The 27,433-nt window shown below is 45.8% G+C and overlaps 1 protein-coding gene across 2 annotated transcripts in view; it reads left to right on the top strand.

Annotated features, from left to right (window-relative positions):
- LOC127005553 (AT-rich interactive domain-containing protein 3A-like) overlaps positions 1-27,433 on the top strand; it is a 246,837-nt gene that overhangs the window by 196,893 nt on the left and 22,511 nt on the right. For both annotated transcript variants that reach the window (XM_050874495.1, XM_050874488.1), the window contains exon 6: positions 21,813-21,996. In XM_050874495.1, the coding sequence (XP_050730452.1) occupies positions 21,813-21,996 (184 nt within the window). The remainder of the gene's footprint in view (positions 1-21,812; positions 21,997-27,433) is intronic.

Below are 27,433 nucleotides of genomic sequence, written 5' to 3'. Positions count from 1 at the left end.
CAAACAATGAGAGAGAGAGAGAGAGAGAGAGAGAGAGAGAGAGAGAGAGAGAGAGAGAGAGAGAGAGAGAGAGAGAGAGAGAGAGAGAGAGAGAGATGGGGTGCAACAAAACGCAACCGCTGTGAAAGTAAACAGTTTAGCAAAGGGTTGGAAAGGCTATGGCGGTGGTTTGTTGTTGACGGAGAAGGAGGAGAAGGAGGAGGAGGAGGAGGAGGAGGAGGAGAAGGAGGTAGATAGGTATTGAGGCCTGTTAATAAGGAGGGCGGGAGGTAGAGAAAGAAAGAGGGAGGGAGGGAGGGAAAAAGGGAGGGTGACAGAGAGAGAGAGAGAGAGGAAGCGGAAAAGGGAGGAATGGAGCCAACTGTTACGGCTGACTGTATATTAATTGGTTTGTGGTTATGTTGTTGTGGAGGAGGAGGAGGGAAGAGAAAAAAGGAGAGAAAGACGGCAGACAGAGAAAACGGGAGAGGCTGCGAACATGGGAAACAGAGAAAAAAGAGTAAACAATATGAAGAAAAGGAGAGATAACGAAAGGAAGGAAAAGAGAGAGGAGGAGGAAGAGAACAAGAGGAAAAGAAAAGATGCACGAGAAGATGAGTTGAAGAAGACAAGAGGAAAAGGGCGACAAGATAAATTAGGAGAAACAGAACGAATGAGAAGAACAAAAGAGAGATACGATAGAGTGAAATAAAGAAAGGAAGAAGAGTAGATAAATAATTACAAAGAGAAGCAAGAGGAAGAGAAGATAAACGGAGCGAGAATGAAGGAAAAAGAAAAAGAATTGAGAGCCTGAGGAGAGGAAGGAGGAGACGATGTAAACGGATAGAAAAAGAAGAGAAAGAAGAAGATAAAAAGGAGAGGTTTAAAATGCATATTAAAAACCGAAGCGGAAAATTACGGAGGGCGAGAACTGAAAAAAGAAAGAAAAAAGAAGAAGAAGAAGAGGAGGAGGAGGAAGGAGAGGGAAAGCAGAAGGTATTGAATAGGAAAAAGAAGCAAGAAATACGAGACAGGAAGAGACCTTACAAAAAAAGTATTTCCTCCCTTTATCACTTAAGGAGATGGGAGGGACAGATAAGGCAAAAGAAAGTGGGAAGTCTTGAATGAATGCATATTTTTTTCCCTTCTCCTTTCGCCTCCTTCCTCTCCCTCTCTCTTCTTCTTCCTTTCGTTATCTCTACTTTTCCTTTTACTGTTTTCTCTTTCTCTGTTTCCCTTGTTCGCAGCCTCTTCCTTTTTCTCTGTCTGCTGTCTTTCTCCTTTTTCTCTTCCCTCCATTTTCCTTTTTTTTTTTTTTTGTTGTTGTTGTTGTTCAAGCCGGAAATAAGAACCGAATTGAAGACAAAAAAATACGAAAAAAATACGTGAATAGATAAAAAAATTAATGAGTTGCTGTATTTTTTTTTCTGGAAGAACAAAATTGAGGTTGAAAAAATACAAAAATAATTATAGTTAAGGTAAAAAAAAAAGGAAAAGAAAAAGCCGGAGGAAGAAAAAAAAGGAGGAAGAGTTAAGAGAATGAAAATGAAGAGGAGGAGGACGAGGAGGAGAAAGAAGAAAAATACTTAGAAAAAAATAAACATATATTAATAGATGGATGAAAATTTGATAGAGGCAAACTTTCAATAAACAGAAAAATATTAAATACAGAAATACAAAGAATACAGTAACTGTGTGTGTGTGTGTGTGTGTGTGTGTGTGTGTGTGTGTGTGTGTGTGTGTGTGTGTGTGCGCATTAAATTAAGCGGGAAGTTCAGAAGTGGACATAATTTTTAACCTGTCATTAGGGAGGAGGAGGAAGAAGAGTAGGAGGAGGAGGAGGAGGAGGAGGAAGAAGAAGAGGAGGAGGAGGAGGAGGAGGAGGAGATGACTATAAAAAAATAAGAACTTAAAGATAGGATGAAGGAAGATTATTTAGAGAAGGAGGAGAAGGAGACGGAGGAGGAGGAAGGAAGATAAAGAAAAGGAGAAGAAAGAAAAGAAGAAGGAGAAGGATAACTATAAACAAGAAGAAAGAAGAAGAGAAAAGAAATTATGAAGAAAAAGAAGATAAATGAAATAGATAAAAGGTAATGAGAGAGAGAGAGAGAGAGAGAGAGAGAGAGAGAGAGAGAGAGAGAGAGCAGGAAGTCAGGAGTCACCACCACCTCTCCGTCAGCCATTACCAGAAGCTCCTCATGAATATATATGGCTGATGCTACCGTCCCTTCCGCCCCACGCACACACACACACACACACACACACACACACACACACACACACACACACACACACACACACACACACTAACTAACTAACTAACTAACTAACTAACTAACTAACTAACTAACTAACTAACTAACTAACTAACTAACTAACTAACTAACTATCTATTTAACTAACTAACTAACTAACACTAACTAAACTACTAACTGGCTGACTGACTGACTGGCTGACTGACTGGCTGACTGACTGACTGACTGACTGACTATGATAAACTGACTCAAAGGAAAAGATTACAAATCAGTATTAATAATGATATGATAATGAAAATAATAATAGTAGTGATGATAATAATGATAATGGTTATAATACACTGATCAATATTTATAATGTGAAAAATACAAAAGTCTGTGTGTGTGTGTGTGTGTGTGTGTGTGTGTGTGTGTGTGTGTGTGTGTGTGTGTGTGTGTGTGTGTGTGTGTGTGTGTGTGTTAACAGCTTAATGGCTTCCAGACGACCACGTGTGAGCCATGTAGCACCACTCCTCCTCCTCCTCCTCCTCCTCCTCCTCCTCCTCCTCCTTTCCTCTTCCCGTATCTTAATTTTCCGCCTCCTGACAACAGATGGTCAAGTACGTAGAATATCAATAACCAAATTAATGACTCTCTCTCTCTCTTTATTATTTGGTAAGAGTAAAACTCCAGAGAGCCAATCAGATCCCTCACTTTTATTTTGCTGTTTCTATGGGTCGAGAGAGAGAGAGAGAGAGAGAGAGAGAGAGAGAGAGAGAGAGAGAGAGAGAGAGAGAGATTGCAATGAGGAGGAGGAAAACAGAAAATAGAAGCTTGGAATGGTAGAAATGTTAATAGGTAAACATAGGGAGAAAAATGTTAGTTGTGAGGGAGAACTTTTGCAATGGGGAGAAGAAAAATGGATATAAGGAGAGAGAAGAGAGAGAGAGAGAGAGAGAGAGAGAGAGAGAGAGAGAGAGAGAGAGAGAGAGAGAGAGAGAGAGAGAGAGAGAGAGAGAGAGATATGGGGAGAAAGAAGTTAGTTAATGGGGAGTGAAAACTTTTTGTTGTGGGGAGGAGAAGGATAGAGACGGAGAGAGGAAAGACACTGGGAAAAGATTGTTAATGGGGAGTGAAAAAAACATGCCAAGGGGTAAGAGGTAAAGGATAGAGACATGGATAGGGAGACATGGGAGAAGAAGAAGAACATGGGAAGTGGGGATAGGGGCGGCAGGGGGGAGGGGATGGTAGGGAGGGAGGGAGGGAGAGAGGGAGGGGAAGGGATGGAGAGGGGGAGATTGCAAGAGACCGGTGCAGAGAAGGAGTAAGGGAGATAAAGGAAGGGAAGGGAAGGGAAAAGAAAAGGAAGAAGAGGAGAAGAAAGGAAAGGAAGGGTAAAAACGTCGATATAAGGAGACATTGGGAGAAGGTAAGAGTGAGTACCTTTTGCTATAGAGAGGAAAAGAACAGATATAAAGATACTGTGAAGGGTGGAAACGTGAAAAGACAGGAAGATATGGTGGAGAAAGTGAGAGCAAGGGGAGGAAATACCTTACCATGGGGAGACTTGGAAGGGTAAAAACGAGTATAGGGAAGCTTGGAGATGGGTAGGTCAAGGGATGGGGGAGTCTAGAATGGGCACAGCAGTCCAGGGTGTGTGTGTGTAGGGGGGGGGGGGGGGGGGTTGAATGGGTACAGTCCAGAGGGGAGATTAGCTAGAATGGGTACAGTTCTGAGGGGAGGAGGTCTAGAATGGGTACAGTCCAGGGTGGGGGGGGGCTAGAATGGGTACGGTCCTGGGTATGTATATGAGGTCGGGCGGGCGTGTTCGGGGCCTGTTTATCGCTGTGAGAACGGTCGTAGGGCAGCGAGAGGCCCCTGTAAAGTGCTAAGTACCGCAGGGAGGCTGGCAGGGGTTAGGGGCGGCAGGGAGGAGGGGATGGTAGGGAGGGAGGGAGAGAGGGAGAGGAAGGATGGGAGAGGGGGATTGCAAGAGACCGGTTGAGAGAAGGAGTAAGGGAGATAAAGGAAGGGAAGGAAAAGGAAGAAGAGGAGAAGAAAGGAGAGGAGAGGAGAGGAAAGGAAACAATAAGAAAGGAAAGGAAAGGAAAGGAAGGGAAGGGAGGGAAAAATAAAAGGAAGGAAAGGAAAGGGAAGAGTTAATACAATGGGAGGGAAAGGAAGGAAAAGAAAGAATATAAAGAAAAGGTTGGGAAAGGAGGGAAAAATAGTGGAAGAGGTGGAGGAAGGAGAGTAGAAGAGACACAGAGAGAGAGAGAGAGAGAGAGAGAGAGAGAGAGAGAGAGAGAGAGAGAGAGAGAGAGAGAGAGAGAGAGAGAGAGAGAGAGAATAGTGCATTAGCCACTAACTAGACACATCTCTCTAGCCTCAAGGAATAGACTGTTGTGTGTCAGCTGGAACGTGTGTGTGTGTGTGTGTGTGTGTGTGTGTGTGTGTGTGTGTGTGTGTAACTGATTGCATTGTCTCAAGAGAAATATAATGATGATGACTATTTAGACTGATGATGATGATGTTTTTAAGATTTTTTTTTTCTAGTTAGGAATGTCAAAGGGTGAAAAAAGTTTGTTCTTTCAATAGTATTTTGTTTTCATTACATTTTACTTTTTTCCTTTCTTTGCCTTCCCTTCGTTTCTTCCTTCTTTTTGGCAATTTTTACCTCCCTTCTCTCTCCCTTCCTTCTTCTTTTCCCTCTTTTTTTGGTCTCATTTTCTCTTTTATCCTTCCTCCTCCTTCTCATCCTTCATGCCTTTTTTTCATTCCTTACTCATTCATTCTTTCAGTCAGTCATTCTTTATTTGCTTCTTTTTCCCGTCCTTGTTTCCTTCCTTCTTTCATTCTTTCATTCCTTTGTGTATTCTCTCATTCTTTCTTTCCTTCCTACCTGCTTCCGTGTCTTCTTCTATTCCAGCCACACCTATTTATATCAATCTATCAATCTTTTACTTTATTTTTATATTTATCATCTTGTATATCTATCTCCCTATCTATTTATCATATACATAAACAGTGCATGGCTTGCCTCACTCTCTCTGAAATATTTATCCCAACCACTCATCATTATTAGTTTCCATATTTCACGTTACTTCGCTATTCTTACTCTCCTTCCTCTTATATTATTAGTCCGTCTTTAAATTCATCCATACGCTTACTTAATATTTTCCTTCTTATATATGTATGGGGCCAAGATGAACGGGTCCCCCCCCTCCTCCCCTAAGATACGTTCTCGCGGCCGTTCCTTATAACCGATCGTTTGGCGGGAACACTTTGCATAAACAGTCATTTTTTACGAGCCCCGCGATGTGTCATTAGTGCGAAAGGATTGTGCGTGTGTGCGTGTGTTTGTGTGAGTGTGGGAGGAGGAGGGGTGGGAGAGGTTGTGTTGGGGGGTGGGAGAGGGAGTGTGTATGTGGGGGGAGGTATGTGTGTTATGATGTGTGTGTGTGTGTGTGTGTGTGTGTGTGTGTGTGTGTGTGTGTGTGTGTGTGTGAATCGTGTGGTATGGGGAAAAGATTGCACTAACAGACAGACATTAAAACACACACACACACACACACACACACACACACACACACACACACACACACACACAGTAAGAGGTTCATCCTACCCCGTTTGGTTGCGTTGCTCAATTCCATTCTTCTTCCTGAACACAGAGGAGGAGGAGGAGGAGGAGATGGAACCTGCTTTTTCCTTTTCACCGACAGGAAGAGGCCTCGTCAATATCCCCTTTTTTCTCTCTTTCTCTCTCACTTTCTATCTATCTGTCTGTCTACCTTTCAGTATTTTTCTATCTGTCTAACTTTCTGTCTAACTATCTATTTATCTGTCTATCTATCCATATATCTATCTATCTCTTTGGAAACATCGAGACAAATAGACAAACAGACAGACACACAAACAGGGAGACAAAACTGGAAGACAAAAAAGCTAATCAGAGAAATATTAATGAGAATAACAGCAAAGAAGAAACCAAGAAATCAGAAAAAAATGTTGAAGTTGAACGAAAATAGGAAAAAAAATAGGAAAAGATGAAACGAAAAATACTAAAAGAAAGGACGAAAGAAAATAATAAAGAAAACCTGAAGAAAAGAAAAAAAATATCGAGAAGAAACTTAAAACATATAAAACCGACTACTAAATAGCCTCGTTAAGCATCATTAGGAAGATCAGTGTTGCCAAAAAGAAACAAATAAAAAAAATGTGAGCAAATTGGTGACACTGCAAGACGGGGAGATAAAAAATAGACAGGCGATAAATCTTTTTTTGTGTGTGTGTGTGCGTCTGTTTGTGTGTCAACGAACATGGCTAATCTTCCTCCCTCCCTCCTCCCTCTCTCTCTCTCTCCTTCCTTTCTTCCTACCTTTCTCCATTTTATTTCACTCCCTTTCTCCTGTTCCTCAAAGCTTCGCCCTAATTTCTTCTTCCCTCCTTCCTTTCTCCCCATTTCCCTCTTCTTCATCTCCTTTTACTCCTTTTTATCCCTCTTTCTATCCCTCTATCTCCCATCTTCTCCCTCCCTTTCTCCCTTCTTCCTTCCATACTTCCTACTTCTTCCTCATTCCACTCCTCTTCTCCCTCTTTCTTCATCTCCTTTCACTCCCTTTTCCTCCCATTCCTCAAGGCCACGCCCCTAATTTCTCCCTCTATCTCCCTCCTTTCCCTCCCTCTCCTGTCTATATAGTTCCCTCCATCCCTCCTTTTCTCCCTCCCTTCCTCCTTCTCTCCTCCACCAAGGCAGGATGTGGTGCGGTTTGAGAAGAGAGAGAGAGAGAGAGAGAGAGAGAGAGAGAGACACACCCGACACCTTAAGACCTGTCACGTGACCCAGTCGGCGGCTTCTTTCTCTCTCTCTCTCTCTCTCTCTCTCTCTCTCTCTCTCTCTCTCTCTCTCTCTCTCTCTCTCTCTCTCTCTCTCTCTCTCTCTCTCCATTCATACTTTTCTCTACTTTTTTTCCTTTCTTCGTTTTCTAATCATTTTCCTCCTTTATCTATTTTCTTCACTTTTCCACCCTCTTCCACATCCTCATCCACCTCTCCGGATATTGCCGTTCCACTTCTCCTCCTCCTCCTCTCTTCTTCCCTCCACCTTCCTATCCTTCCCTTCCTCCAACCATATTATATACCATACGTTTTTCCTTCCTTCCTTTCACTTTTCTTCCTTCCTTCCTCCCTTTATTCCTTCCTTCCTTCCACTTTCCTTCCTTTTCTTCCTTCCTTCTTTCCTTTCCTCCCCTCTTCTTCTCTCTTCTCGCCTACGTATTACAAGACTTCACTATCATCATCATCTTCATCATCAATTTTTCCTCCTCTACTTCCTTCTCTTCCTCTCTCCTCCTTCTTTTCTTCCTCCTCCTCATCATCAGTTTTAAGTTATTTCTAATCATCGTAAAGAAACAGGCATGGAGGAAAGCCGAGAGAGAGAGAGAGAGAGAGAGAGAGAGAGAGAGAGAGAGAGAGAGAGAGAGAGAGAGAGAGAGAGAGAGAGACCCACCCACCCAGTGAAGGCGTGATGAATGAGCAATAAATTCTCGAAAGACAATCCCTGTTTTCTCTCTCCATACCTCCCCTTCCCTCCATCCCTCCTCCCTCCTTTCCTCCATCTGCACATTGCCTCCTTTTCCTCCCTCCATCCTTCCCTCCCTCACTACTTCAATCTCAATTTTGTTTGGATTGAAAACCTCTTTAGATTATTTATTACCCGAAGAAGAAGAGAGATAAGAAGGAGGAGGAGGGAGGAGGAAGAGGAAGAGGAGGAGGAGGTAGGGTCTTTGGTCTTTAGGTTTCAAGCGGTCTGTCCTGCCCCTGGTACTGTCAAACCGCCCCTCTCTCTCCCTTCTCCTTCCCTCTCCCTCCTCTCCCTTCCTCTTCCTCCCCCAATAAAACTAACCACAGCCAGTCGCTCCGTGCTCTACCCTCACTATCACAAATTGTCTCAAAAACCCCTCGACACACTCTCCCTCTTCACTCTCCCTCGCGCCCGCCTCGCCCTCGCCCCTACGGAGAGGTCGAAATAAGGGTGGGATGGAGGGGAGTCGTGGTCCTCACCTTACGGCCCTCTGGCGGCGTGTTGGGGCGACATCCCGGCGTCTTTTTCCTCCATTAAAACGACATCTATAGAATCTGCTCCCCCTCGTCCCCCTCGTCCTCTCTCTCTTAATCCCTCTTCCCCCCTCCCCGTCGTCCTTGTTTTGTTTTTTTTAAAGTTTTTTTTCCTTTTATTTTTTCTTATTTTTTTTGTATGCATGATCTATAAAATGTGTGGTTGGGTTGGGTTGGGTTGGGTTCTGTCCTTAAGTTATTAGGGGACGGGTTCTTTCCTTTTTTGGGTTCCTCTTTTTGGGGTTAGTTTAGGTTGGTTTTTTGGGGGTTCTGTGTTGGGTTGGGTTGGGTTGGGTTTTGTCCTTATGTTGTCAGGGGGCGGGTTCTTTCCTTTTTTGGGTTCCTCTTTTTGGGGTAAGTCTAGGTTTGGTTCACTTGGGTTCATCTGTGTTGGGTTGGGTTCTGTCCTTTTATTTTGGGGGGGCGGGTTCTCTACTCCTTGGGGTTTCTCTTTTGGGGGTTCTGTTTTTGGGGTGTTCCTCTAGGTTGGGTTCTCTTTGGGGGGTTCTGTTTTGGGGGTTCCTCTAGGTTGGGTTCTCTTTTTGGGGTTCTCTTTGGATCGGGTTTCGTGAGATTTTGGGTATTTTTCAAGTTAAGGGAAGCGATGTTTAGGTTTCTGCCCATTACCTATATCCAGATGTTAGGAGGAGGACGACGAGGAGGAGGAGGAGGAGGAGGAGGAGGAGGAAGAGGAGGAGGAGGAGGAGGAGGAGTGAGTAAGACGTAATGAACTAAACGGGGAAGAGAAGAGATGCGAGGGAAGGAAGGAGGTAGAGGAAAGGAAAGAAAAAGGGAAGAAGGGGACATAAGTGTTGAGGGCAAGAGAGAACGGACAGACAAGGATGAAAGAAAGACGGGAAACGAAAAAGTGTGTGTGTGTGTGTGTGTGTGTGTGTGTGTGTGTGTGTGTGTGTGTGTGTGTGTGTGTGTGTGTTTAGGAAGATGATGATGATTATGATAACGAGAAATATTTTGGACACTGAGAACAAAACATACACTGATAACTATTAAGAGAGAGAGAGAGAGAGAGAGAGAGAGAGAGAGAGAGGGGTAAAGGGGGGGGCAGCGTAGTACCTCCAGGCGAGAGAGAGAGAGAGAGAGAGAGAACAGGTCGTGACCAACCACATCCATAAACAACTTATTTACTACCCCAACTGCATTACGATCCCCCCCCTCCCCTTCCCCCTCCACCACCACCTCCACCATCACCACCTGCCTCCTCTCACTCCACTCTCACTCCCTCCCTTTTATTTATTCCATACATTCCACGTTTCACAAAGCATTCCATTATCACCACCACCATCACCACCACCATCACCATCACTATCAACACCCTCTCCTATGCCTCTACAATCCGAAACCCCTTCCTTCCCATTCCACCAATCCCCCGCTCTCCCCAACCTCTGTATTTCCACCCCAAATTTCACCCTTCATCCCTTCCTTCTATTTCTTCCCAGCCGGATTCTCAAGCTTTACCTCTTCCTTCCTTCCTCCCCATCCTAGCAGACCTCAACCCTCCTCCCCAAACCTCTACATTCCCATCTCAAACCTCCCCCTTCCTCCCCAAACCTCCTCACCCCACGCACACACCCCTAAAAATCTCACCCTTCACCCCTTCTTCCTATCCCCAACCCTCCTCTCTACCCCCCTCACCTCCCCACACACACCCCAATAACCCCTCTCCCCAACCACCCATCCCCTCCTACACACCCATTTCCACTCTTCCTCACCCTTCCATTCACCCCAAACCTCACCCCTTCTTCCTCATCCCCACAACACATACCCCTACACACACATTTCCAGCCTTCCTCATCTACCCATTTTCACCCATCCCCTTCACCCCTCTCTTCACCGCCCCCTTCACCCTCTCGACCCCCGGCCACAAGTTTGGGACCAGTACCTTCCTTGTTTACTCTTCTGCCCCAACGCCGCAGACACAGGTCGCCTCGGGTTACTGCAAACACTCGTCCGCCTCCTCCTCTGGTACACCGACGGGACGGACAGACGAAGGGATAAAGGAGGGAAAAGAGAGAGAGGATCGTAAGGGAGGAAGGGAAAATATAAGGGAAAAGGGAGAGGTTCGTAAGGCAGGAAGATAGACAGGCACACGAAGGGAAAAAGGGAGAGATAGAGGCAGAAAGGCAGACGAAGGGATAAAGGAGGGAAAAGGGAGAGGATCGTAAGGGAGGAAGGGAAAATATAAGGGAAAAGGGAGAGGTTCGTAAGGCAGGAAGATAGACAGGCACACGAAGGGAAAAAGGGAGAGAGAGAAATAGAGGCAGAAAGGCAGACGAAGAAGGAAAGGGAGAGAAAAAGGAAAAGAAGGGAGAGATACAGACAGGGAGGCTTATAACGTTAGGCAGGAATGGAGGGAGAGAAGGAAGGTAGGGTGCAAAAGTAGGGAGAAGGAAAAGGGAAAAAGGCATAGAAAGTCAATTAGGAAAGTAAGAAAAAAAGACAAACAGACGTATAGGAACCACGACGAAGAGGAGGAGGAGGAGGAGGAGGAGGAGGAGGAGGAGAAAGGAAGGGATGGAAAGGTAGAAAAATAGAAATGGGTGAAAGAAATTGGAGAAGTAAAATGATTGCATAAAATATAAAAGGATGGATGGATGGAGAGATGGAATATAATAAAGCATAGTCTATGAATAAAGAGAATGGAAAAGGAGATGAAATAGAAAACAATGCATTAAGCAGATAGGAAGAAATGAAAGAAAGAAAATAGGAAGAAAAGAGAAAAAGAAAGAAGAGGATGACATGAAAATAGAGGAAAAGAGTAAGAAGAAAAGGAGGAAAAAGAAACAAACTATCAAGCCTAAGATGGAGGGAAGAAAGGGAAGAAAAGAAGACAGACAGATCGACAGACAGACAGACCCACAAGCGAAAAGGTAAAAAAAAAAGTGTTACTGGAAGCTTAGCAGGAAAGACTGACAGACATTCAGGAAAAAAGAGTAATGAGGAAGAATGGAGAAAGGAAGAGGAGGAGAAGGAGGAGGAGGAGGAGGAGGAAGAGGAAGAGATCGACACAAAAAGGTTATGAAACGAAAAAGGAAAATGATGATGACAATGATGATGATGATGATGATGACGATAAGATAGAGAGAGAAAAAGATGAAAAGGAATTGAAAAAAGTTGTATTGAATGAAAATAAATAAAAACAAATGGATAAATAAACAAATTAATATACGACGCAATAAATAGGAGTGTTAATTATTCTCTCTCTCTCTCTCTCTTCGTCTTTTTTGTGTTATGTAATTGTTTTATTGCAAAGTGTTAATGTGTGTGTGAGAGAGAGAGAGAGAGAGAGAGAGAGAGAGAGAGGATAAGGTGACGTGGTGATGGTGGTGGTGGTTATGGCAGAGAGGGGGTGGTGGTGATGGTGGTTGTGGTGAGGGGGGGAAGGGGGGGAGGGCGGAACGAATTGACTCCTAAAAGCTGAGACATATAGTGGCGTGGGGAGGAAGGGGAGGGTGACACACACACACACACACACACACACACACACACACACACAAAGCTCTTCTTTACTACGTGTTCGCGCGTGTGTGTGTTCCTTCCTTCTCTTCCTTAATCCTCCTTCTCCTCCTCTTCCTCCTCCTCCTCTTACTACTCCTCCTCCGATTTCTTTTCATTCTTTTTTCCTCTTTTTTTTCTGTTCGTCGTTGTAGTCGTTGTCAATGTACTCCTCCTCCTCCTCCTCCTCCTCTTCCATCTCCTCCACCGTTTTTCACTAACTCCACTTCCCTTTCACACACACACACACACACACACACACACTCGCCAGGGGTAGTTGGGTGTAGGTGTGTGTGGGTGGGTGGGTGGGTGGGTGTGTCGTGCAGGGGTGTGTCGTGCTGGGGGGGGTGGGGGGACAGGGGGATTGAATGGGGCACACGGGCGGCGAAGGGGAGGCGAGGCGACGACAAAGGGATGGGAGGGGATGGGACAGAAAGGAACTCGGCCACCCAGGACATCGGGACGGAAGAAGAGGAAGAGGAGGAGGAGCTACAGGAGGGGAAGGAAGAGGAGGAGGAGGAGGCTTTGATGGGGTTGTTGCTGCATGGATAAGAAGTCGAGTGGTCCTGGGTTCGAAAGTTCAATAAATGAGTTAGAAAAATGGGTTTAGAAGTTTTTTTTTTTTTTTTTTTTTGGGGGGGGGGGACGGGAGGGGGGGGATTTATTTCGTGGGTAAGAGGGAGAGTTTGAGAGAAATTCGTCATTTTTCCAGCCTTCTCTCAGTCTTTCTCTCCTCTCTTTCCTTCCTTCCTTCCTTCCCTCCCTCTCTCCCACTCTCCCACTCACTCACGCACTCACCTAAGACTTTGCAAAGGTAGGAGGAGGAGGAGGTGGAGGGGGAGGAAGTGAGCCTATTCAGCAACCCTCCTCATCCTCCTTCTCCTCCTCTTTCATTTTATTTTCTTATTCCTACTTATTTCTTCTTCCTCTCCTTCTATATCGTTTTACTTTATCATCAACTTCTTACTCCTCTCTCCTTCTCCGCCTCCTTTCACTTCTCTACCATCACCTGGCTCTATCCTCCTCCTCCTCCTCTTCCTCCTCCTCCCTTAGACCAGGTTAATTAGGGAACGTAATAAGCCTGGCGTCAGGGCTCCCGTTCTTCGTCAGGGGGACATCCGGGGCCTCCTGCGTCCCTTTTGTCGCTAATTGTACGTGTCTTTTTAACTCCTGCTGCGGGGCCGTTAGGGGCTGATAGCGTTTCGGGAAGAGGGGGGTGGGCAGGGGGCAGGAGGAGGAGAAATAGGGATAATGCTGATAGAAAGCGTAATAAGCCTGGGGAGAGAAGTGGAGACGAGGGAGGAGGAAGAAGAGGAAGTAGAGAAGAGAGAATGAAGGGATTGAAGGGTAGGAGAGAAGAAGAGAAGTAAGAAAAGAAGTAGACGTAGAGGAGATAGCTACATAGGGTGTGGTCAAAAGGGGAAAGGGAAAAGGACTAGTCAGAGGAAGTGGAGGAGGAGGAAGAGGAAGGAGGTGGATGAGGAATATACAACTTAGAGGAAAGGGAAGGGCAGCTTTACTGGGTGTCATTGTTAAAAGGGAAAGAGGAGGGAAAGGAAAGGAAAGGAACATGAAAGAATTTGGAAATGGTGAAGAGATGGAAGAAAAGGAAAAGATAATTAAAGAAACAAGGATAAGGTAGGCGTATAGACCGTCGGAAGAAGATAAAAGTAGTATTAGTCAATTTTTTTATATTTATTTTTTTGTGAAGGGAAAAAAAGAAAGATTAGGAGAAAATGATGAAATGAGGAAGTGGTGTTTCGGAAAGACTGGAAAAGTGGATGAAGTTTAATATTTATACATACACACATACATACATACATACAAATATACATACAAACATACATAGAACTATATAATGGGAGTATACGCAATAGCTACGCCTGAGAGAGAGAGAGGGGGGGGGGGCTGGTACCAAAAATAAAAGACGAAGGGGGGGGGAGGGGAGAACGGTGAAAGAAAGAGAGGGACAAGATCGGTTTTCTAATTACGAAGGACTTCTGGAAATTTGTCTTGCTTCGCGGGGAGGAGGAGGAGGAGGAGGAGGAGAGACACGGAGACAGCGAGGGAGACCACCAGAGACAGAGGGAGGCAGGGGGCAAGGGGAGGAAAAATAAAAGAGAAAAAAAGAGAAAAGGGAGGGAGAAGAGGAGATGGAGGGGGGGGAAGGGAAGAATATTGTGAGGGTTAACTTGTGAGGAGAGAAACAAAGGGTCTTCTCCTCCATTAAGGGAGACACGGAGGTAAGGGAGGGAGAATATACGCCATTGGCCATTCCGGGGAGGAGGAGGAGGAGGAGGAGGAGGAGTCTTCAAGGTGGTCAGTGGTTACGAGCCTGCTGTGAGGCCTCAGTTTTACTACACCTCCTCCTCCTCCTCCTCCTCCTCTTTTTCTTCAATCCCTCCTCGCCTCTCTGATCCATTTCGTCGTTGTCCATATCCTCCTCCTCCTCCTCCTCCTCCTCCTCCTCCAACACGTGCGATACCGTCTCCTTAGGTGGTGGTTACCTTTTTTTAGGGCCTCCTCGCCTTCCTCCTCCTCCTCCTCCTCCTCTTCTTCCTCCTCCTCTTACTCTTCTTTTCCCTCCTCCTTAATTTCCTTTTTCTGCCCAGTGAACTCATCCTTCCTCTGCCTCCTCCTCCTCCTCTAATGATGATGATGATGATGATAAGTGTAAATATAACTCCTTTAATTGATAGGAAGTGAAAGTTGTGATCCATTTATTGATTTATTTATTTATGTTTATGTATATATTTTAATGGGTATTTATAGAGTTGAATATATATAGTGATAGATTTTTTTTTTCCTTTGTTTCTTCTTTTTTCTGATCGTTTTTTATTATTCCCTTTTATATCTTTTGTGTTTAGTTTCATTGCGTTTTCTTTTCTCAAATTCTTATCTCCTTTTCTATTATTACTTATTTCCTTGTGATTTTCTTTTCGCGATGAATATTATTTTTTTTATTTCTTCAATTTCTTTCTCTCCTCATACGATTTCTTTTCTATGTAATATTTCTTTCGCGGTAATAATTGCTGAGTTTTCTTCGCTCAATTTCTTCTCTTTTTTGCTTCATTTCTTGTTTTCTTATATATCTTGCGCTGTAAATATCAGTGGGGTTTTTTCCAGTATCTTCTTCCCTCCTTTTAGTTTCTTTTTATTCTGTTATGCGTCAAACGTCTGGCGTATATAGTTAGCGTGGTGTGTGTGTGTGTGTGTGTGTGTGTGTGTGTGTGTGTGTGTGTGTGTGTGTAAGAGCTTCTTCGTCTGTGTAGGGCTTGCGATCGGGGCGGTGAGCAGGTGGTGGTGGTGGTGATAATGGTGGTGGTGGTGATAATGGTGGCGGTGGTGGTGGTGGTGGAGGTGGTTGATTAGATTAGTAGTGCAGTGCTGTACCTTCCTCCTCCTCCTCCTCCTCCTCCTCCTCCTCCTCCTCCTCCTTTGTCCTACTGCTTCATTCTCTTACATTTATTCTTCATTTCTTTCCATTTTCTTGTTTCCTTTTTTCTTCTTAATTTCTTATTTTTGTTTTTTGTTTCTCCAAGTCTTCTTTATCATTATCATCAAATTTTGCTGTGTGTGTATGTATGTGTGTGTGTGTGTAGATATGTCTTTATATTAATTAAACGCCCCCCCAATACTCTCTCTCTCTCTCTCTCTCTCTCTCTCTCTCTCTCTCTCTCTCTCTCTCTCTCTCTCTCTCTCTCTCTCTCTCTCTCTCTCTCTCTCTCACTCTCTCTCTCTCTCACGGTATCTCTCACCTGCGGGGCTTCACCTGAGGAAAAGAAGCCTTGGAATCGTCTCAATATTACTGTGCGATGCATCTTACTCCTACTTACCTCCCTCCCTCCCTACCTACGTACTTACCTACCTCTTTACCTCCCTACCTGCCTACTTACCTACCTGGCTGTCTTACCTGGGGAACGAGAAAGAACGCAATCACATCTACATCTGTCAACCCCGTATTAACCTGTGTGTGTGTGTGTGTGTGTGTGTGTGTGTGTGTGTGTGTGTGTGTGTTTTTCTATCTACTCGTATGTTTGGTTTGGTTTAAGTTTGTTTGGGTGTATATTTTGTAAGTGTGTGTCGGGGGATTGTGTTTGTATACGTGTGTGAATCCGTAGCTTTTTACTCTCTATATCCCAACTCTTTATAGATATCTTACCATTGTCTCCTCTCTCCGTATACTCTCTTCGTGTTGGTACGCATTTACCTCGCCTGATCCACTCCTTCATTCACCTCTTGGTCGTTTCATTAACCCAATAGTGTATACTCTATATGCATGTTGGTACGCCTCTATACCTCGCCACATTCACCCCTCACCATCCACTCCTTGCATGCTGGTATACTCGTCAAGCTCGCCTCATGCGCCCTGTCATTCACTATCCATGTTCGCTCGCCTCAAGCACGCCTCACCTTCCGTCCCATACAGGTGGTGAAAGCCGTGTTGATACGAGTAATAGCCGGCTGCCACCTTCCCTGTATGGTCTGGCTTTCGGCTGTGTCCGCAAACTGGTGGTGGTGGTGAGTGAGGACGTGATGAAATGTGGTAGTGTGTGTGTGTGTGTGTGTGTGTGTGTGTGTGTGTGTGTGTGGTGTAGTGTACCCTTGTTTTTTTGTGTGTTTGTGTGTGTTTGTGTTTTACGGTACGAGATGATGTGTGATTTTGTTTTGCTGTTTCACTTTTTTTGTTTTGTTTTTTGTTCTTTTATTACTGGATTCCGTGTTTGTAGAGGAATTTATGATTTTTTTTTATTTTTTTTTAACGTTTTCTCATATATAATTATAGTTTTGTTGAGCCGTATTTTCGTTTCACTTTTTCTTCTTCTTTTCTTCTTCTTCTTCTTCTTCTTCTTCTTCTTCTTCTTCAATTCTTCTTCTCCTTCTTCAAAAGGCGCCTCAAGCTTGGTCGGCATAGAGAGAGAGAGAGAGAGAGAGAGAGAGAGAGAGAGAGAGAGAGAGAGAGAGAGAGAGAGAGAGAGAGAGAGAGAGGGCGTCCAAAAAATCAAGATAGGGAATAAGTGAGGTAATGTATTCATGGCATTCGCTCATTTACATAGAAAAGGGGGAAGGAAAATAAAGTGAGGGAGAAAAAAAAGAAAAAACGGAGAAAAAGAAGATAGTGTCCAAACAAATCAAGAGAGAGAGAGAGAGAGAGAGAGGGGAATAACTGAAAAATGGGAGAGATAGAAACAAGGAAGAAACGGTGATTGAAAAGAAGAGAAGAAAGAAGAAGGAGGAGGAGGAGGAAGAGGGGGAAGGGTGTGACTTAAGGGCGTGGGGAAGGCGTGGGGAGGCGTGGTGGTGGTGGTGTCGGGCAGCCCATCACCTTCCCACGCCATAAGTTAGGTCGCGGAGATGGCTGATAGTGGTGGTGATGGAGGTGATGGTGATGCTGGAGGTGGTGGTGGTGGTGGTGGTGGTGGGGGTGTTGATGGTGGTGGTTTACCTATTTTTTTTTCCTCCTTTCATCTTTCTTTTCTTTCCTCCATTTGTTCTCCCTTTACTTCCTCTTTCCTTCAATTCTCCTTTTATCTCCCTTCATGTCTCCTCTTCTTTTTCTCTCCCTCTTTCCTTTCCTCTTTCATCTCCTTCCTCCCTCCTATCTTTCCTCGTTATTTTCAATCCTACAATCATTCATTCTTCCTATTTCTTTCTTCAATCCTCCTTTTCTCTCCCTTCATGTCTCCTCTTCTTTTTCTCTCCCTCTTCCCTTTCCTCTTTCATCTCCTTCCTCCCTCCTACCTTTCCTCGTCATTTCCAGTCCTGCAATCATTCATTCTTCCTATTTCTTTCTTTATCCTCCATTTAGTCCTCCACTCCTTTCATCAACTCCCCTTTATCTATCCTCAACTAATACTCCTACTCACCACTCCTTAAACTCATACATTCCCTCACCCCGTTCTTCCCTCCTTCTTTGAGCTCCCTCCGTCTACCTATGCACATCCTCTCTTCCTACGAAATACACCTTATATCATACACTCCCTCATCCCGTTCTTCCCTTTCCATTCTTTCCTTCTCTCCTCCCTCCCTTCGTCACGTCACCTGCCACGACTATTTTCACACCACACATACACTCCGCACCATCATCCTCGTATTTCCCTCACCAGAAGCGCCACCGCCACCTCCCTCACGCAGCGCCCCGGGCCTGGCGTCTGCCCGTGATCGAGGCCAGATTACAGAGCGGGGCGGCGCGGGGCGGGGTAATGCCACACAATTAATGAGATAATGCAAGGTTCCAGCGCGGCGGGGCGGGGCGCGGGGCGGGGCGAGGCGGGTCATCCGGTAATAACACACAATTATTAATGGGGTAATTCGAGGCTGCCGGGATGGAGGACGGGATGGTGGTAGAAGGTGAGGAATGATGGGCTCTAGGTAGGTAGGGAGGGAGGGAGGGAGGGAGAGGGAGGAGGATTGGGTATGGAGGTGGTGGAGGAGGAAGCTGGGCAGGCCACGAAAATTGGGTTAAGTGTGAAAGGGTAGCGACATGGGCAGGTATTAATCCAGGTGTACTCGGTCTTAGTAGGAGGAAGCTGGACAGGTGTGTGAGGCCACGAATATTGAGTGTGACTGCGAAAGGGCATTGACATAAACAGGTGCATCCTCTCTTGCGCCTCCTGACCTGTCTTAGCTGCTCCAGACGTAAGAAGAGTTTTCGTATTTAATCCCCTCGTGTCTGTCCATATACGTGGGACACTACTGAGTTTTGTTATGTGGAAAAAAAGGGAAGTTATTGTTATTCTCAGGCGCAGGATATTCAGACTAGACAAATGAACCGAAGAGTATGGTATTGATTCTATTAAAATATTGAGTGTAGGAATAGTTCTTGTAGTATTCGCGTATGTTATATTACCTGTATGTTTCTTGGTTTGTTTATTAACGGGTTCTCTCCTGGTGATAAAGGTGAAGCAGAGGAAAGGTAAAATTATGGAATGTGGAGACACACACACACACACACACACACACACACACACACACACAGTAAGATAAACGAAAAAAACATAAACCAATACAAAGAAACATGAAGCAAAATAAAACAAAGAAAAGACAAAAAAGAAACGGGACAAAAACACACGAATAAGAGAAGAGACATTACGAGTTAGTGAGTTAGTGAAAGAAGAGGTAATAGAACACACACACACACACACACACACACACACACACACACACACACACACACACACACACACGTACACTCACAAGGTCGCAGTGATCACGATTTAAATTAATAGTCGGCGGTGAGTTCATTTTCCACGTCCATGAATCTTGTGAAATAAGTTTCTTTTTTCTCTCCTTTCCTGAGCGCCAATAAATCAAGGGTTTGGCGCCACACTTCAAGACGCCCTTCGAGCCGAGGCGCCTTTATTAATTATTTTATTATTATTTTATTTCATTTATTATTTTTTTCATTGTATTTTGTTGCATTGGTTACTCTCTCTCTCTCTCTCTCTCTCTCTCTCTCTCTCTCTCTCTCTCTCTCTCTCTCTCTCTCTCTCTCTCTCTCTCTCTCTCTCTCTCTCTCTCTCTCTCTCTCTCTCTCTCTCTCCCCCCCCCCCCCCCCGTCCCTTCTTTTCTCCATCTTTTTCTTCTTCATATTCTTTCATCCGTTTTCTTTCTGCCAAAATTCTTCTTCCAGACAATTTTTTTTATAATCTTTCTTCCATCATCCTCTTCTTCGCATTTCTTTATCCCTCCTTCTCCTTCTCTCCTTCCTTCTCTCCATTCCTCCATCCGTCTACTTATCTACTTTTTTCTACTTTTATCTTTTTATCTACTCTTATCTACTTTTTTTCTACTTTTATCTACTCATGTCCATTTTATTGCATTTCTTTATCCGTGCCATCTATTTCGTCCTCCTTCCTTTTCTCCCTTTTTCTCTCCATCTATCTCCTAACTACTCCTGTCCTCCCCCTTCCTCCTTTTTTTACCCTCCCCCTTTACATCCGGTAGTGGAGAAGGAAAGGGGAGGGGGAAGGGGGGTAGAGGGGAGGGGGAGGGGGGGGTGAAGGGGTTTGACATGAAGGGAACAGGCTTTTTTTTCTTTCTTTTTTTTTCTTTTTTTTATTGCGACATTGACTCGGCGCGAAATTAATTTTGTGCGAAGGTATTTGTCGTCCGCGATCGATCACACACACACACACACACACTCTCTCTCTCTCTCTCTCTCTCTCTCTCTTTTTGTGACATTAATCTTTCCACTGATGGCTTGTTGTGATATTGACTCCCTTATCCTCCTCCTCCTCCTCCTCCTCTTCATCTTCGTCATTCAACTCCTCCTCCTTTTTTGTTCGTCTTTGTGATTTAAGAAACATAGCTTATTGTCTCTCCCTCCGTTTTCTTTCTCTTCTCCTCCTCCTCCTCCTCCTCTTCCTCCTTCTTCCCCTCTTCTTTTTCTTACTCTTTTTTTTTCCTCTCATCCTTCACCTTGACTTCTCTCGTCCACCTCTCATTAATATTTTCTTCTTTCCATTCCTCCCCTTCCTCTTTTTTCCATTCATTCCTTCCCCTTCCATTTTTCATTCCTTTCCCCTTCCTTACTTCCATCATCTCCTGTTCCCTCTGTCATAATCATCAACACTTCCCCATTCACTTATTCCTTTTTCGCTTTTCTTTCTCACTTTCTTTCTTTCTTTCTGTTGTCTCAGTCTACTCAACACTCTCTATCTCTCGTTCTCTAAAGGGGTGTCAATTTTTTGTCCTTATTTGTCTTCATTACCGTTCTTTACCATCTTCATCATCATCCTTAGCTTTCCTCTTTATCCATTTTCCTTATCTCTTTTATCCCTTCTTATTCCTATCCTTTATTTTCCTTATTCCTAGCCACCTTCCTTTCTTATCCATCTTCCTTATCTTTCTTCCTTGTTCATATCCTTTCTTATCCTAATTCTTATTCAACTTCCTCCTTGATCCATTTATTTATCCATCTTATCTTTATCCATCTCTGATCCTTATCCATCTTTCACTTCATCCCAACACTATCACCCTTTTACTTTACTATACTATAACATTCCCGTACCCTACCCTTCCCCTCCCCGCTCCGCCCCGCCCCGCCGCCGCTTGGTATTGGGCGCGCGGCACTAATTGTCTTCGGTCCATTAATAACAGTGACACACCGGCATCGCTGGCGCTTCATTTGTCACCGAGGCACTCTTGATAACTGGCCCCGCTTGGCACCTCGGCGTGTAATGAGTCGCTGCTGTTCTGCTGTTCCTGCTGTCCTGCTGGTGGTGTTGGCGGTGGTGGTAGTGGTGGTGATGTTCTGTCTGATATAATGATGGTGGTGGTGGTGGTGGTGTCGCTACGTCCGTTCTGCTGTTTTGATGATATTTTTTTGCTGTTTTACCATCCCGCTGTCTGCTAGTGTCGGGGGGTAGAGGTTCTGTTCTGCTGTACTGCCGATCTGCTGGGGTGGTGGTGCTGGTGGTGGCTTACGTGTGGCGGTGATGATGGGAATGGGGATGGGTTATACTGCTGGTTCTACTACTACTGCTAGTGCTGGTGCTGGAGATGGTGCTTGATCTTTGTGGCTGACTGACTGCATGGTGGTGGTGCTGTGGTGTGCCCTTCCACTACCACCATTATCACACCGCCGTAACGAAAGGGATAACTTCTCTCTCGTACTCTCTCACTTTCTCACCCGCCCTCCCTTCCCCCCTCACAACACTGTCACCTCATTCACAGCTGCATACGTCCCGATCATTTCACTACACTCCCTATGCAGAAGAATGCGCTGATGGGGGTTCTACTGCTATGATAACCTGATTCTCCCCTCCTCTCTTCCCTCGCCCCATCACTACAGGGTATTATCTCCTTGTACCCCCATCACTGTAGTCTCCTCTCGCCTTGGCTTCCCCACAGGTACGCCCATCACCCGCTTTCCCATCACAGCTCTTTTACAGCAGTCTGGTTTTCCTTTCTCCTCTTCCTCGCCCCATCACTACAGCGCCTTCTCTCCTCTCTCCCCTCCAGGCACGCCAATCAACCGCCTCCCCATCATGGCCAAGCAGGTGCTGGACCTGTACGAGCTCTACAACCTGGTGGTGGCGCGCGGCGGACTCGTGGACGTGATCAACAAGAAGCTGTGGCAGGAGATTATCAAGGGCCTCAAGCTGCCCTCCTCCATCACCTCCGCGGCCTTCACGCTCAGGACACAGTGAGTACATGTTCCCGCCTTCCTTCCTTCCTTCCTTCTTTAGGTCTATCAAGGGCCTCAAGCTGCCCTCCTCCATCACCTCCGCGGCCTTCACGCTCAGGACGCAGTGAGTACATGTTCCTGCCTTCCTTCCTTCCTTCCTTCCTTCCTTCCTTCCTTCTTTCCTTATTTAGCTCTATCAAGGGCCTCAAGCTGCCCTCGTCCATCACCTCTGCTGCCTTCACGCTCAGGACGCTGTGAATACATGTTCCTACCTTCCTTCCTTCCTGCCTTCCTTCCTTCCTACCTTCCTTCCTTCCTTCCTTCCTTCCTTCCTTCCTTCCTTCCTTCCTTCCTTCCTTCCTTCCTTCCTACCTTCCTTCCTTCCTTCCTTCCTTCCTTCTTTAGCTCTATCAAGGGCCTCAAGCTGCCCTCCTCCATCACCTCCGCGGCCTTCACGCTCAGGACGCAGTGAGTACATGTTCCTGCCTTCCTTCCTTCCTTCCTTCCTACCTTCCTTCCTTCCTTCCTTCCTTCCTTCCTTCCTTCCTTTCTTTCTTTCTTAGCTCTATCAAGGGCCTCAAGCTGCCCTCCTCCATCACCTCCGCGGTCTTCACGCTCAGGACGCAATGAGTAATATTCCTCCCTTCCTTCCTTCCTTCCTTCCTTCCTTCCTTCCTTCCTTACTCACCTACTTACTTACTTACTTAGCTGTATTATCAAGGACCTCAAGCTGCCCTCCTCCATCACCTTCGCGGCCTTCACGCTCAGGACGCAATGAGTGCATGTTCCTTCCGTTCTTCCTTCTTTCCTTCCTTCCTTCCTTCCTTTCTTTCTTAGCTTTATCAACAAGAAGCTGTGGCAGGAGATTATCAAGGGCCTCAAGCTGCCCTCCTCCACCTCCACCGCGGCCTTCACCCTCAGGACGCAGTGAGTAGTGTGTGAATGGGGTCTCCTTCCTTCCTTCCTTCCTTCCTTCCTAGCTTCCTTCCTTCCTTCCTAGCTTCCTTCCTTCCTTCCTTCCATCCTTCCTTCCTTCCTTCCTTCCTTCCTTCCTTCCTTCCTTCCTTCCTTCCATCCTTCCTTCCTTCCTTCCTTCTTTCCTCACCTTCCTTTCTCCTTACCTCCACCAACAAATCTGTTTTCCTTCACTAAAAGAAAAAAATACTTAACCTCCTTGTTACTAGATGAACCGCGAATCATGCATCTTTGTCGTTTCTGTAATATATTCCAGTTTTTGTTTTCTTCTTTCATTGACAGACAACACTTGACTTGCAGCTTTTAATTAACTTGCTTTCCACCCATCGTGAAAACAAGATTAAGTCGTTCCTGATTATTCTGCTCCATTGTTACTCTACATGACATTATTATACCATACCTAAAGGTTTTAATTCCGTATTTAGCCACATAACGAAACACCACCACCGCCACCACCAACATCAACACCAATACCACAATTACTACTGCCCCACCCCATTCCAACTCACGACGCCCATTCTTTGTCCCGACTGCCTGTTCCCTCTCACGGCCCCCCTCCGCCCCTCTCCCCGCCTCCCCCTCCAATTCCCACGCCCACCTATCACCCGGGAATTGAGGTTTGCATTAGTGATGAGGCCGAGGAGGGGGGCGGGGGAGGGATGAGCCTCCGAAGGGGAAAAATAATTGGTTGTGGTGATCGAGTTTCCAGCCATTATCCGAGTACTGAGGAGGAGGAGGAGGAAGATAAGGAGGAGGAGTCTGTGGTTACGATGTTTAAGTGTGTGTGTGTGTGTGTGTGTGTGTGTGTGTGTGTGTGTGTGTGTGTGTATCGGTAATGATTGTTGTAGTGCTTTGTGATAGTTGTCAGGGATGGAGTGAATACAAGAGTTGTATATTCGAATACGAACACGAATTCGAATTCATTGATATGGTGTTAATTCGAATACAAATACGAATACTTCTTGAAAGTATTCATGAATACATTCATGAATAATTTCATTGAAAAATACCCGTTTGACGTAACTGTGTGTAGCACTGCTCTGAAGTTATGCAACAGTAAAATGAGTTCATGAACCCGTACTATACACGACGATTACACGTTCGCTCAGGAGGCTGGACTTAAAAAAAACGGCTGTTATTTCCGATTATAAATTTTGAACTGTTATTCAGATTATCCGCTGAATACGAATATTTTTCCCTTGTATTCGAATACGATTGAGAATACTTTGATTTGTATCAATAATTATAATTATTCGAATACGAATACACCCAAATTCGGTATTCGAATGGATTCGAATACGAATACCGAATACGAATACTCCATCCCTGATATTATAGAGTTGTATTAGGAATGGTGGTGGCGGTTATGGAGGTGGTGGTATTGGTGGTGATGGTGGATGAGAGAAACGAGATACAGCCCCGGGCAAACTAAATGGTGGGTTTCACTAAAAACGATGGTGGCGGCGGCGGTGATGGTGGTGGTATGGAAGGATTATGGTGACTTTCTATTGAGAGTCGGTTTAGTCGTATTTTCTTATCGGTAGTTGTGGTGATGGGGCGTGGTGGTGGTGGTGGTGGTGTAGAAAATGAGGGAGGGGGAGGAGGAGGTGATGGAGTGAAAGGGATGAAAAGAACCAGAAGATAGAGAGAGAGAGAGAGAGAGAGAGAGAGAGAGAGAGAGAGAGAGAGAGAGAGAGAGAGAGAGAGAGAGAGAGAGAGAGAGAGAGAGAGAACTAGAAATAAGATGAAGAGTGGGAAATAAGATTTTTAGAGATATTAAAGGACAAAAGAGATGTATTACGTGTGTGTGTGTGTGTGTGTGTGTGTGTGTGTGTGTGTGTGTGTGTGTGTGTCGGCAGGTAACCACACTGATCATTACCTGTGATTATAAATATCAAGGTAATTACCGTACTTATTACCTCGATCTTCCTCTTCCTCCTCCTCCTCCTCCTCCTCCTCCATCTATTTCTCCTCCTATTCCTTCCTTGTATTTCAACCTCTTTCTACTCCTCTTTTCCAAGTTTCAAATTCCTTTTCCTCATGTTTTTCTTTCTTCTTTGTCATTCATTCTTTTTATTTTCCTTCCTCTCCTTTTATTTACCTCTCCTCTCTTCTCCTCTCTTATTCCTTCTCCTCCTGGTACTTTATTTTTTTCTACTTCCTTATCTTAACTATTCCTCCTTATCTTCAATCCCTTCAACTTGCTACATACGTTTCTTTATTTCTCCTCCTCATGTATCTTTACCATTTCTCTCCCTCCTCCTCTTTCTCTTCTTCCTCTTTTATTTTCCTTCCTTGGGTCTTTGTTCTTCACTCCTGTTCTCCCAAGACCAAGATGTGGTATATAATGAGCCACTTAAGGAAACATGGAAACATGGAAACATGGAGGGCAGCAGCAGAGAGCCTGTGTTGGCATAGGCTGGCTGCGTTCAGTGATTTAAATCATCCCGTTTGCACGGGGAGTGAGTTGCAGGGGAGAAATTAAAAAAAGTGTGTACTACTCTTGAACGTTTTCAGTTCACTCCTTTCGTTGCAACAAAGTCAGAGGAGGAGGAGGAGGAGGAGGAGGAACACAAAAGGAGGAAGTTGTATTATTTGATGAGTGGAAGAAGAGAAAAGAAAGGAGCAATAAGGAAGAGGAAGGAAGATGGAGGGAAAGAAGGATGATACAGAGAAGGGAAAGAAGAGAAAATAGGAAGAAAAAGGAGGAAGGAAGAAATAATGATAAGGGTTGGAGGGAAAAATAACTGGCAGGAGGGAATAAGGAATAAGGAAGAAAGGAAGAATGTAGCTAAAGAATAGAAAGAAGAGAGAAAGAAAGAGAAAGAAAAAAAAAGATAAATAAAGTGGGAAGTCTTGCGGTCCATAATACCTATACTTAAAACCATGCTTTGTGTAAACTGAACAGACAAACAGACAGACAGACGGACTGCATGCAGGTGACTGACCATACCTGCGTTAATGAAGGTAATGAAGGGGTGGTCACAGGTGTTTCCGTCCACTGTAATTATCTGCCTTTTATTATTCGCTATGTACGGTTATTGCTGTCTCTTAAACTGTCTGCTTTAGGGAACGCTTGCTGGAAGAGGAGGAGGAAGAGGCGGTGTGGTGGTGGTGGTTGAGTGGTCGAGTTGGTTGTTGGTGGGAAGAAAGAAAAAGAAAAAAAGAAATATGGAAGAGGTGATTGACCAAGAAAGACGAGAAGGAAGAAGAACATAATGTGGTTGACTTCGGAGGAGGAAGCGTGTTAATAGGAGTGTTAGGTATTGGGAAGTCCCGTGTGGAGCGTCACCGTTAGAAACCAGTAGAATGTATAACTCGTTTGTTTGTGTTCCTGGCTGCCTCCACCCAGCGCTGCCCTGGACGCCAAGACAATTCCTGCGGCCCATTCATGGCGCGGGGCGAGGCAGGGAGTGCGTGGGGCCGCCTCGTGGCCGCTATCAAGTCAACAACAACAACAGGGCGGGGCGCGGCGGGGCAAAGGCCACGATCTGATGGGCGCCGTCCTCGCCCCGGCGGCCAAAATGGTGGATCAGATCAGGGTCCGGGTCAGCACGGCGCGGTGGAGTGGACTGTCCTTGTCCTCGCCTTGAAGGAAAACAAGACTTGACAGCCAGGGCGGGGCGGGAAGGAAGATCTGATCGTCCCCGCTCCGCCATGCTAGGCAGGAAGGCGGGTCCCAGGCAGGAAGGGGAGGGGGGGGGCGAGGCGGGGTTGTCCCAGTGCTCCCCGTCACGGCTACCGGTGTTGCGCACTGACGCGCCGCCTATCCCCGGGCCGCCGCCTCCACACTCCCGCCGCTCCCCGCCGCTGCGTCGTCTCGCAGCACGGCTCACTGTGGCGCGGTGCTGCCACGGGCGCGCCGCGCCACCACCCAAAGGTTACGTGTGGACAGGCGAGGCGGCCGCCGCCGCAGCCGCCAACACCTGTCTCGCCGACGTTCCTGCTCTCTTGGCGCCACTCAGCTGGGCGGCCGCGGACTTTGCCTGACTGCGTATTAAAGTTACTTCGGCTACGGGTTTAGAGAGAGTCAATGTGTGCTGCATGGCGCAACACGTCCACTACCAGCCCTGCAGAGGCGCTCACCGCCACAGCCTCGGCGCCCGGGCTTCCTCCGTGTTCTTGATTTATTTTCCGCGCCTCCCCAACAATGGCTGTGGTAGCGATGTTTATGCATCATTCAGCCTCGGTAATGTCTGCCCCTCGTGTGTGTGTGTGTGTGTTTGCCAGCTTCCAGTCGGAGCTTTTAAAACTGACCACTGAATTTAAAGGGTCAAGTCCCCCCAGCTAGGTTCGTGTGTGTGTGTGTGTATGTGTGTGTGTGTGTGTGTGCTCTCTAAGTCAGGCCGTGTAGCTGGGGCGGCGTGCTCGTAAACAGCGGGCAGGGGCGTGCGTCAGTCAGGCGGGACCACGCCTTCCGCACGCCCAGCACAGACCCCGCTGCTACCGTGCCGCCCAACCCCTTCCCGCCCACCCCTTG

This window comes from Eriocheir sinensis, chromosome 3 (genome assembly GCF_024679095.1).
Source record: "Eriocheir sinensis breed Jianghai 21 chromosome 3, ASM2467909v1, whole genome shotgun sequence".
Classification (NCBI taxonomy): domain Eukaryota; kingdom Metazoa; phylum Arthropoda; class Malacostraca; order Decapoda; family Varunidae; genus Eriocheir; species Eriocheir sinensis.
The sequence above is the reverse complement of the archived record's forward strand: the minus strand, read 5'-3'. Positions and strand labels throughout refer to the sequence as shown.